Genomic DNA, 13,132 nt, shown 5'->3' with positions numbered 1-13,132 from the left:
CTAGTCATGTGTGGAACACAGTATAAGAAGGAAAGAATATTATAGGAAAATTGTAAAGATAGGAAGGAGCCTTAAATGTCAAACAGAAAAGTTGTGTCAAGCAATAAAGAGCCACTGTAATTTGTTGAATGCTGGAGGTGATATGATTAGACCTATACTTTAGAAAAAAATAAAAATACAATATTTTGGCAACTTTGTGGAAGGGGGATTGGAATGAGGACAGACTTAAAGCAGGGAGACCACAGGGGAAACTATTTAGTAGCCTAGATCATCCAAGATGGACCAGATCATGGATTGAAAAAATGGACTTTATTTTATAGCAGATAGGGGAACTATTGAAGGATTTTTTCCGATGTTTAAAGTGATAATGCCAATAAGATTGTTTAAGTAGTAGAAAAAAAAATGTAAGATGTAACTATTCAGTTTATTATTTGTTTTTTATTTTGGATATTAATAACGTCTGATTTTTCATGATCATCACATTTGAGGTTTTCTTGGCAAAGATAATAGAATGGTTTGCCATTTCCTTCTCCAGAATATTTTACAGATGTGGAAACTGAGGCAAATAAGTTTAAGTGACTTTCCAAGATTATACAGCGAAGTATTTTAGGTCAAATTTGAACTCAGGCCCTCCTAACTCCAGGACCAGAACTCTATCCACTGCACTTAACTACCTTCAATTTCTTCTAACTAAAGTGAGGAAAAATTAAAATTCCAATATACTATATAATAACTTTCTAATTTTCAATATGAGAAATACTTCTCTAAAAGAATAATAAGTCCTTATTAAATCTATTTATTGTATACTTTACTTAAAGAACTTTCTTCAAAATCTTGAGAGGTAGGTGTTATGATCTTTATTTTACAGAAAAGGAAACTGACACTTTGAAAGGTTAATGACTTGATCACACAGCTGGTAAGTGTCTAAGAGCTTCAAACTCAGGTCTCTTGATTCCAAGCTCTGTTATAGCTACTATCATATGCTACATAGAAAACAAAAGAAGGGTGGTGATCACATACTTCACTTTAGAGACATTCAATATGTACATGGTATAGGCCAAAATATTCACATAGAAGAGTAAATCAAAGTTTGCTGAGAGCTGCTCTCAGACTCTTGTATACATTTGCCCTCCAAAGAACTTGTTAGGGTACATAAATTAGTTAAGTAACAAAGGAAAGGTATATTCTACCTAATATAATCAGAACCCATTTCATTTTAAAAACATGTCATTGATTATAAATCCTATTATGATATTGTTTTAAAAAAAACTCATGCAATAATGTTGCTCAGATTATTATCTGAGGTTCTAATTAAATGGTGACAAATAGGCTAATGATTCTGGATTTTGAAAGGATCTCAAAAAAAGTATCTAGTGGCTAGAAATGAAATGATTTGCCCAAGATCATACATATTATGAGTATTAGATGCAAGATCTGAATCTACATTTTCTGATCCCAAATCCAGAACTCTTAATCTGCTTGCAATTCAATTTTTAACATTTTCCTCATGGAATTAAGCACAGAATAATTTTGTTTTATTTCATATTTTCATGAAACTCATTCTTGGAGGAGGCTGGGTATGTACTCATAAGAGTGATTTCCCAAATGTGATTCAGAAAGGGAGAGATCTTTGTTGTTGGAGTTGTCAGGAAATGCATTTTGGAGGAAGAGGATTCTGAGTTGGATTTTAAAGATGCAAAATATTCAGCTAAACAGAGGGGGGAAAAAGTTAAAAAGGTTGAATGTAAGGTTCCCCCTACCAATAGGCAACTGGAAGCCATTGAGGGCTTCCAAATGGGAGTCAAATTATAAAAGAGATGCTTTAAAATTACTAGGGCATCATGTGCAGGATGAATTGGAGTAAGGAGAAACTGGAGTCAAGATTATGAGTTAGAAGGCTACACAAAAACTCAGCCATGAGCCAGGATGGTCATGAGAGAGAGAGGTAGGGATATTCCAAAGAAATCAGATTTAATGATTAAGGATAGAATAGATAAGGGAAAAGAAAAAGATGTCTAAATTTTATTTTTTCCATCCTGAAGTTATTATCAGTAAAAACTAATATTCAAATGTTCAACAATTAAAAATTTATAATAAAACTATAAATCCCTTGTTTGTAATTTATATATGTCATACACAGTAACTTCAAGATAAACTAGAAAGATATGACATACACAATATCTTTAAGAAAAACATGTTTAAGAAAAGTTTGCTTCCATATCCTTTTCTAATCTTTTTTCTTTTGTGTATTGTTTCATATATTATTGCTATCTTTTTAATGTATTTATGGTCATCATGTATATTATTCTAATTCTTCTTTCCTTTGCATCACTTCATGTTTTCACATATTTCTTTGTATTAACCATTTTTTTTTATTTATAATAGCTTAAATTCCAACATGTAAGCATGTTAGAATTTCTTCAGCATTGCTCCAGTAACTGCTTCATAGATGCTTCTTGTAGTTTGCCATTATAAACAAAGTTGGCATGAATATTCTTTAACAATTACATTTATTTTGTTTTCAATAATATTTTAAAATCATAGTCCTTAATTGGGATCATTATATCAAAGGGTATGAACAATTATGTATCTTTTAGTATGTTCTATCATATTATTTTGCAAAAAGATTGCATCAATCCACATTTCCATTATTAATTGCATACTTTTATGCCTAATTTTCATATTTCTATAGGCAAAATTCTAAAATTTTTAAGTGTCTTTACCAAATTGGTTGATGCAAAATTTACATTTCAGGGTTATTTAAATTTACATTTTTCTGATAACTAAAGAGTGTGAATAAATTTTCCAGTGATTTAAAGTAACTTGTGATTCTTCTTTCAAGAAGTGCCTGTTCATATCCATACACTGGGAAATAAATCCTTCTCAAAACTTGTGTCATTTTGTTAGAAATATTATCAAGTTTCTTTTTAAAATCAGAAATGTGTTCAACAAATATTTTTAATTTTTAAATTCAGACTACAATGTTTTTATTATTAAAATTTTATTTTAATATAATCAGATCCATCTATTTTGACTCCTATAATGTCTTCTATCTGTTGAATAAATAATTTCCTTCTTTCCATAATGGTAATAGGTATATCACACCATATTCTAAATTTTTTTCTAATTAGAAGAATAGATCACTGATTCACTTGGAATTTATTTCACTCCAGAGTGTGAGATAAAAGATCTAATTCTACTTTTAATTATAATGCTGCTTAAAAGAAGCCTTATTAAATACTGTTTTATGGTTTGGGATTTATTCAGCTCAACTCTGTTGCATGTGTTTGATTATGCTTCTGAATTAATTATTTGGTTCAACTGACCCCATTTCTATTTTTCATCTAGTACAAGATAATTTTAATAATTACTTCTTTATAATATCTGGTATCTGAGATCTGGTAGTACAGGTCTATTTTTTTCCTTTTGAAGTAAAAAAAAAAACCCTTAGATAATTATTTTCTGGTTGTTCCTTAAACTTGATCACCTCTTTATTTGCTTCTATGAGCATCCTATTAGTATTTTGATTGTTACTATACTGAATCTATAAATTCATCTTTGTAATATTACTTGTTCAGCATGGCCATACTCAAGGCACATAACTCAAAATTTTTCAGATTGGGTAACTGAGAGGATTAGTTAAAAAAAAAAAGTCAAAAGCCAGTTTTGATGGAAAAGTGATGTATTTTGTTTTAGAGATTTTAAGTGTGAAGTGATAGTAAGATATCCCAGTGGAAAGGATCAACAGGTAATCAAAAATGCAGAAATAAAACTTGAGTGAGAGATAGGTCTAACAACACAGATTTAAGTCTTAAGCATTTGTAAAAGTTTGTTATTTGAAACTATGTGATGAATGAAATCTCCAAGAAAGAGTATGTTGTGATTAAAAAGTAGAAGGCAAACTGAATCTTAAGGAATTCCTACATTTAAAGGCCCATGCCTTGAAGGGCATGAGCAGTAGGAAGAGCCAGTGAGGGAACCATTGCAGTGGTGATAAAGCTAACTGGAACAACCATTCTAATATGAAGAAAGCAAAGAATTTCTAGAAGTAGGACACAGTTAACAGCATCCAGTGTTGCAAAGACTTTAGTAGAGAGTAAATGAAAAAAAATGATCACTGGTGATCATAATGAAAATGAGATAAATAATAGGAATGGGAGACAGTAGAGCCAGCAGAAATAAACTGAACATTTCATAAATTTGGCAGTGAAAAGGACAGAATCAGATTATATATAGCTCATTAGAAGGGCAGGGCCAAGTGAAAGATTTTTTTTGTTGTTGTTGGTAGTTTCTAAGCATGTTTGAAGGTGTAAAACAAACAAAAAACAAAACCTAATTCAGAGGGAAAATTTAATAACCTTTCCTGTACATTGTTCAAGCACTCCCACTCCATGAGTTGGCTCATGTCATTCCCTCTACCTTGATTCTAAATATTAGAAACTTCTGTACTGAACAAAGAGGCTGAGGTAAGATGAATTAGAAGATTTCAATAGAGTAGAAACAAAAGTATATTCATTGCTAAATCAGTGCTAAGATCCAGTTCAAATACTTATTCAGAAGTTTCCATAATGATCGCTAACCAGAAATTATTTCTTCTGCTTTTAAACTGTCATTTCCTGGGAGGGACAAGTATGGACTGAAAAGCAGAATAGAGATGAAATTAATAGGAGTGGGAAGAGAGCAGCAAGTTTGGTTTAGGATTGAGACAGATAATAGTGAACAAATGGAGAGTTATGGGTAGGCAATATCTAATTATTTGAAGAAGTTAAAACAGGTTAAGTAGAAGGAAAAAAAACCTTATATAGTGCTATAATTTAAATAATAAACTAATCAAAATAACATTTGTGTATATATTTTTATCTCCTTTAAGAGATTTTAAAGGTATTCAGAATGGGGCCATGTCTAAACCTTACATACATACGTGTGCATGGATAAATGTGTAGATATGTCATAACACTTAGTATAGTACTATCTGCATATTAAGATCTCTTAATTAGCTGGATGAATAAAATGGAGAAAATTGTAAATAGTCTATAAAATAACCAACAAGAAATGGATATAAGATTATAGAGCAATAGTAAGAGCCCAGTTCACAATAGATACCATGACTTTATAGTAGGTTAAGCTTGAATATCAACTTGACTTTATATATAAACACAGCTGTGGTCCTAGAAATAAATATGACAAAAATGAACCGGAGGTGAAATATAGGGTTTGAAGACACTGGGATATTGCAGAAATTTAAAGGTACAAAGTTAAGAAAGTTTAATGTGTTGAAATTTGTGTTGAAATTGCTGACCATAACACAGTTACCTGTAGTCATGACTAGATATATAATTAAAAGACCAGGAAATAGGTTAAATAGAAAAAGTTAAATAATTTGGAGGTCAAAGGTGACTATAAAAAGCTTAGTTCAATAAATCTTGGCTGGTTGGAGAGATTTCAATTAAAATCCTGTGATAGAGAAGGGGAATTATGACATTTGAGATATAAGGAATTAAACATTGAGGTCAAGGGCATAGTCTTCCAGGTATTTTTTTTTCCTGGTATGTTTTTGATGTGGGGAATTGCAGATAGAATCAAAGAAGTCAAGAAACAGCAAAGATGTCAAATCATTAATGTGAATACAAGTAATTTGCTGAGCACAATAAGAGATGAAACAGAACAATAAAAATAAACACCTTAATTTAGGTCTTAAAGTCATTGAAGAGGGTCATAAAGGGAGTATATGATAACAGTAGGATAGAATTTAGAGAATGTGGAATAATTGATATGGGCTTCAAATGAGGAAAGGAAGGATGATAGAGATTCTTAGTGTAGTAAAATTGAGCTTGGTGATCCAAAGAGAACAATCTATAGCACTGATTTATGGGACAAAAAAAAAAGGTTAGGTCTCCAAAGAAGAAGTCAGTTAGTGACATGACATTGTTAGAGGAGATAGATGTAGGAGATAAGATGGACTCAGAGCTAAAGCATTTCCCATAATAGAATAGACTTTCTATAAGGCACCAGCAGTGAATGAGAGGCAAATTTAAGGGGAATAGAATCAGGGGTGAAGTGGAACTGGACTGAGGGAGAGGTTGGGATAATTAAGAAGAGCAGAGACAAAAGAGGTAAATAAGGAACAAATTGTAGGCAGAACATATTAATAGCAGATTAAGGGAGATTTCTTTGTTGGCAGGATTTCTTGAGAAAGTCAGAATAATGGGGTTCAGGCTTTGTGATGAATACACAATACTATAATAGTTCAAAGCTATTTAAATTATTTTACTTTTTTATTTTTTATATAAATATACCATTTTATATAAATATCACTTTGAATCAGATAACTTAAATGAAAAAGCAAATTTAATTAACATTCTATACCCTATTATGCCATGGTATTACAGGGTGTTCCTATGTTTTTCAGAAATCCGTGTACCCCATTATTACTTGCAGCCACATCTGGAGCATTAGACACACTCCATTTTCTGTTTTCTCATGGTGCTAATTGGAATAAAACAGACAGCAAAGGAAATAATATAATTCATTTGTCAGTGCTAAACTTTCACACAGAAGTTTTGAAGTATATTATTGAGTTAAATATCCCTGAACTCCCAGCATGGAACACCTTGGTAGGTAAGTAGACATCTTTTCTTTTCAAATAAATTTTGAAATTGTTATGCGCTTTAATAATTAGCATTCATTCTAAAGTAGGATCCATAAATGAAGTTATTTAACATTAAAAATTAATATATTGTTTTTATATTACCTTCATTTTTCTCTATGTGCATGTATATTTTTACACATATATTTATATATCTTTTTAACCATTTACATCCTTGGGGTACATACCTGAAGGTACTATGTCTGGGTCAAAGCCTATGGACATTTTAGCCACTTTCTTAGAATGATTGCAAGTTGTTTTCCGGTATGAACAACCAATTCATAGTTCAAACATTTGTGTGCCTATTTCCTACAGTCCCTTTCTTATTGATAATTCCCATTTCTGGCATTTTTTGGTAGTTTGTCCCTTTCATGTAAGGGACAATTCAGAGTTAATCTTGACTTGGAATTCTCTAATTATTACTGATTTAGAACAATGTTTCATATAGTTAGGATTCTTTTGAGAACTATTTGTTTAAATCCCTTGTTCACATAAACATTAAGGAAAGGTTTTAACATACATTGAAAATACATCCCTGTATCTCCTGAATTATAGAGCCTTACTGAAGACTGTGGATGCAAAATAAATGTGTTATTTTTTTAAGTAGCCTTTTAGCAAAATAAAACTTAAAAAAATGAGCCAAAATGCAACACAACTGTTTTTTGTTTGTTTCTTATTCAAAATTCACAATTTAATTAAATTCCACATTTATTAAGCACCTGCACTTTGTGTTGTATCATGTTAGTCATTATGAAACATTGACAAAACAGTCTCTGGCTTTACGGACATCATTAAAAATATCATACTTAGTGGAGATAACAAAGGACCATAGGTAAGTATATATAAATGAAGTGTGTATGAAATAAAACAATGTTATTTTTTTAAAAATGTAGTCTTAATAGCTAAGATATTCAGAAAAGACTTCACCCAGGAGGTGACAAGTGAATTGTGCTTCACTTCAGGAGAAGGACAATATGTGCAAAGAATTATAGCATATAGGAAATATAATTAGAATGGAGAATACAAGAAGAGGAATATTATTAAATAAGTCTAGAAAGATACTTGAGAATTTGATTGTGGAGGGCTTTACATAAAGACTTTACATTTTAATCCCAAAATGAGGAAATTACTTATTTCTGAATAGAAGAATGAAATATTTATAACTGTTTTAGTGATATCAGTTTGGAAGCTATGTGGAAATGGATTAGAGAGAATAAAGACTGAAATGTGGGAGACCAATTAGAAAATAATTGCAATAGTCTAACTGATGAGGAACTGAATTGAGGTATTAGTCATCAGAGTGGAGAAAGGAAGAAGATACAAGAACTGTGGAGATATGTTTGATATGATTTGGCAACTATTTAGATACGGAAATCAAAGGAGAGATAAATGTCAAAGTTACTTGAAGTTGCAAACTTGGGTTTCTGGGAGTACGGTGGTCCCCTAATATGAAAAGGGATATTTGTAAGAAGAATAATTTGAGGGAGAATTATAAAAAGTTGCAATTTAGATATATTAAATTTGATATGCTTGTCAATGTCCACCAACATAGGATAATAGATTTAGGTCTGGAAGGGATACTAGAGATAATCTAATCTTGTAACCAAAAGGAATAGAGAATGGTCATACTTTCACAATTGTCTAAAAGACTTTCTACTCCTTAATAAGTATGACCAACAGTGTTTAAAGGGTTTGTGAGTGATGGAGTTAGGGATGACTTCCAAGAGAAATTAGTTTTTTATTTAGGCCTAGGAATTTATTTAGATTTAGAAATTTAGGTTTTAGTGAAGTTAGATGGTTTTGGAGGAATCAGACATGGATTATCATTAAAGAAGAGTGAGGGTGAAGAGTGGTGAGGATGGAGGAAGGAAAGAGAAATGCCATTTTGCTTTTGCTTTAAGAACTGATTAGAAGCATATGTTGTTGCATGTTATTTTCATTTTTGGATTATGAGTTTCTTAAAGATAGAAAAAGTATCTTATTAACAACAAACAACAAATCCCAAGCAGAGTGAACAAATATTCATTGACAATAACATAGTTTGGACTGTTCCTTGAACTGTATTTTAACAAGTAAATTAGAAAAATAATTAGCATTCTTATAAACTGGAGTCAATTGGAAAATAAGTCTAGATGATGTAGGTCAAAGAAGATGCTAATTTCTTCAATAGCAAGTCCACTTCCTCCTCTCTTTTTTGATAATTAAATAACTTAGACCTTAGAGATCAGAAACCATGTTATTCTAACTTTATCTGTTTATCACCTTGTACAGGTCATGCACAGGTAAAAACTTTATTGCTTTTTGGATTTGATGATTTTGACAGCCCTCCCCATTTCTACTTCATTTTGTTTGTGTAGAGAAAAACTTAATTACATAGTTGTATCTTATGGAATCATATTTTACATGTATCTTATGGAATCATATTTTACATTTTTCTATTGAACTTCCACCAGAAATGTTGCAATCTGAAAGTTATAAACGGAAGATGATGGCCGTCATGTCCTTGGAAGTAATTTGCTTAGCAAATGAAAACTATTGGAGGTGTATTTTAGATGCAGGTAATATGAAAAGAAACAGATAACTTAATTTTTACTTATTAATCTGCTTACTAATTTATATAGTACCACTTTATAGCTAGGTTGATTTCATTAAAATAGCTTCATTGTTGCCTAATTATTTGGTCATACAACAAGGGAACATTTAACTAAATTTTATCCTCTTTTAACTTTGGATAAAGTGTAATCTCATGGAATTATAATAATTCCATTTCTGTGGAACTCCACTTTTTTTTCAACACATAAAATTGGCTTTAAAAAAATTTTTTTAAGTACAACAATATTTTTTGAATACCTGTTAGAAATACACTCTTGACACTGAAAATCAGATATTGAGGGAAAATTATTAAAGAAAAATCTTAAGGAATAGTCTTAACATTTCTGTCTAGCAGCAGGCCCCATTCCTCTTCCAGAAGAAGGAGCAATGAGTATAGAAATGGGGGAATCTTTATACTTGCTAGTGTGGCGCAGCCCTTTCCTTCAGAGAACGGATTGATCTGTTTCATCTGGGTTACAGTCTTTCTGATACTCCCACTACATATTTCCCCTAAACATGTACAAAACATGTTTCCCCCTTCATCATACATCCTATGTTCAAAAGTGGTGTAAAACTCCTCCTCTAGGGTGTGTTGTTTAATATTCAATTAGTCTATTAAGCAGGGACTTAATTTGGGGCTGAATCCATCTAAGTCTTCCTAGCCCCCCACTTCCTTGTTTGTTCAAGACTTCTATTGATCACTTAATTGTTCTGTGGAATCTTCCTTAACCTCTCACTCTCTGAAAACATCTTGGTCAGTGGTACCCACTATCCCATACTACCTCAAAGCTTGCAATACTGTAGAAACTCAACTTTTTGGCATTTCTCACAATTCCTATTTTCAACATGTTGATGTTCTATTTCTGGCTTATTTATTAGTATAAAGTCTTACTTTGAGAAGGGAATTATAATTTTCCATCTATCTTAACTGTATAATATTTGTACAGCACTTAGTATGGGCCAGGTACTATGCTAAGTGATTTAGAATTATTATTTCATTTGATCTTCACTATGCCAAGAGGTTAATTGCTATTATTATTCCCATTTTACAGGTGAGGAAACAAACAGATTAAATGACTTGCTCAGGGGTCACACAGTAAACAAATATCTGAGGTTGAATTTGAATTCAGGTCTTCCTGATTCCAAGCACCACCTAGCTGTCTAATACAGGAACTACTACTATTACATACATAATAGATTACTATCTAGCCTCCTTTTGAACATTTCTAATCACTAGACAGTTTTTGTACCACTGACAAAGAGGCATATAAGATGGAATGGTGTGGGCTAGCCACCAGTACTGTTAAATGAATTTGGAACTTATTAAATTGCCAGACTCAATTAACTGTCATTAATTGGTGGTCTTCAGCTTGTTGTGAGATTTCCAGTGATATATGTCAAGGATCTTTTCTTGGGGTTATTCAACATTTTAAACAATGGCTTGTTCAAGGGTCTGTAGAAGATTTGAAACTTGGAGGAATAGCTAAGACATTGGATGAGACAGGATACAAAAATATCTAGAAAGACTAAAATTAGGGATTGAAGATAAATTTTATATAGATAGCTGTAAAGTCATGCACTTAAACTACTAGTTTCACAGGGATAAGATAAGGGTAGACTGTATGAAAATAATTTGGGGTTTTAGTAGATTGTAAACAGTGGTCTTAGGCTACATTAAGAAAGATATAATATCCAAAACAAAGGTGGATAGTCTCATTGTATTTTGTGCTAGACAGATCATATCTGGAATATTGCATTCATTTCAGAATATTGCAATTAAGGAAGAGTATTAATAAGCTGAAGGGCACATAGATAGAAATAGGCATCAAAGAATGATGAAGGACTTATAAAGATTGATTCAAGGAATTAAATAGGTATAGCTGTAGAAGAATAAGCTTATTAGGAAAATGAGAGTAATCTTCAAGTATTGAAACAAATGTCATGAAAAAGAGGAGTTAAAAACCTCATCTATTTGGCCTAAAGATCAAAAGTAGGAATAACTGGAGGAAGCAGCAGGAAAAGGAAGATTTAGGTTTGATTTGAAAATAATGAACAAGGGGCAATGTGTGGGAGGTTAGATAACTCATTTGGATTCCATCAGCTGCTAGAGCCCCATTGTGTAATTAATGAAAGTGCTCTGTTCTCCATTTTGGAACTTGTGCAGATATTCTGTAACAAATTCCAGTATGCTAAGGACACAATCAGGAGATGGACTGCTGATCACCTGTGTGCCTGAAGAAGAATAAATTCAAAAGCCAATTGATAGCCAGGTCAAAATGCTGAATTCTAGTTTTTTCCAAGTCTGACTGGCCCTAAAAGAAGAGAATTAGCTACAAAATTCCTTTGAGTGAGTGAGAGACTTGGGGCCATTTCTCATCTGGAGCTGGTATGAAACCAGGATGCATAGTTCCGCTATGCTTTCTGTCTCCATGGTGCTTATTGTTTCATGTTTTTAGGTAAAGGGCATTATAGATGGCTATGATCTTATGGGCTCTGAAAGGTCAGTGAGGTGAGTCACCAGAATTCCAGGAGCTGATTGATACACATACAGGCGTTTGTCAGAAATTAGATAGTGAGTATCAAAGTCCCGAACCATTGGCTTGATTCAGTCTAGCAGTAGCAGAGATACAGACTTATCATCCAAAAACGGTTCCACACTGGGATATGAACTTGGTATAATGAATGGTATTTGAAATTGTATTGATTTTAAGCCCACTCTTCTCAGAGTCTGATATATGAAAGAATTTTAGGAGGAAATGGTTAGTAACTTTTATTCTTGTAGCTTCACAATAAATATTTCTTTTTAAAAGCTAACTGATAAATTTAAATGGGGCATTAATCAGTGGGGCTAACAGTGGGGGTCATGCCAGATTGGGGAGCTCAATTTGATAGCATTAGAGAAAAATCACTTCCAAACTCTTAGAGGTAATTCTTAAAACAATAAGGATAGGCTTGTTCTGGAAGACTGGAATCAGAACATTACTATACAAGAAATAAGTTCTTAATGATTAAAACTTCCTGACAGTGGAATGGAGTCCCTTGGGAGGAGATAATAAGACTTTCCCTCACTGAGGTCATCAACAATTCTCCAGAAAGAAAAAAAAAAAGTCCCAATATACTCTGCATATTATAAAAGTGTCTTCAGATATTTGATGGAAGAGAAACTGGATTTGTTTTGTTTTAACCCAGAATACAGAACAAGAAGCAAAGGGTAGAAGTCACAGAAAAGTTAATTTTGGCTCAATATAAGGAAACATTTTACAAGAATTACAACTTTTGAAAGGAGAAAACTGGGGGGGAATTTTTTACAAGTATCTTTGATAAAGGCCTTTTTTGTCAACTATATAGGAACTGAATCAAATTAATAAGTATACAAGTCATTTCCCAAATGATAACTGGTCAAAGGATATAAACAGTTTTCAGACAAAAGAAAATCGATGTTATCTATAGCTATATGAAAAAATGCTCTAAATCCCGAGTAATTAAGAGAATGTAAATTTAAAAAATTCTCAGGTATCATCTTAGACCTATCAAATTGGCTAATGACAAAAAAGGAAACTGATAGTGTTGGTGGGGAAGGAAGAAAATTAAGACACCATTGTTGGTGGAATTGTGGATTGACCCAAAAGATCAGTTGGATTGTGAACTGATTTTGGAGAGCAATTTGAAACTATACCCAAAAGGCTATACCATGCATACCTTTTGGCCCAGCAATACCAATAATAGGTCTGTATCCCAAAGAGATATTTTTAAATATGTATTCTTTTTTGAGCTTTTTTTAGTTGCATGCCCAATTCATTGATCTTCTCTTTCTCTATTTTATTCATATAATTATTTAGAGATATAAAATCTCCTCTAAGAACTGCTTTGGCTGCATTCTCCTAGGTTTGGTAT

At 32.2% G+C, this 13,132-nt stretch overlaps 1 protein-coding gene across 10 annotated transcripts in view; it reads left to right on the top strand.

The window, feature by feature from the left end:
- The window catches only part of ANKAR (ankyrin and armadillo repeat containing), a 111,411-nt gene that overhangs the window by 48,463 nt on the left and 49,816 nt on the right, over positions 1–13,132 (top strand). For all 10 annotated transcript variants that reach the window (XM_051986016.1, XM_051986017.1, XM_051986014.1 and 7 more), the window contains 2 exons: positions 6,410–6,618; positions 9,100–9,204. In XM_051986016.1, coding sequence (XP_051841976.1) covers positions 6,410–6,618; positions 9,100–9,204 — 314 coding nt within the window. The remainder of the gene's footprint in view (positions 1–6,409; positions 6,619–9,099; positions 9,205–13,132) is intronic.

The sequence above is a fragment of the Antechinus flavipes genome, chromosome 3 (genome assembly GCF_016432865.1).
Source record: "Antechinus flavipes isolate AdamAnt ecotype Samford, QLD, Australia chromosome 3, AdamAnt_v2, whole genome shotgun sequence".
Lineage (NCBI taxonomy): Eukaryota > Metazoa > Chordata > Mammalia > Dasyuromorphia > Dasyuridae > Antechinus > Antechinus flavipes.
This window is presented reverse-complemented; position numbering and strand designations above follow the sequence as displayed.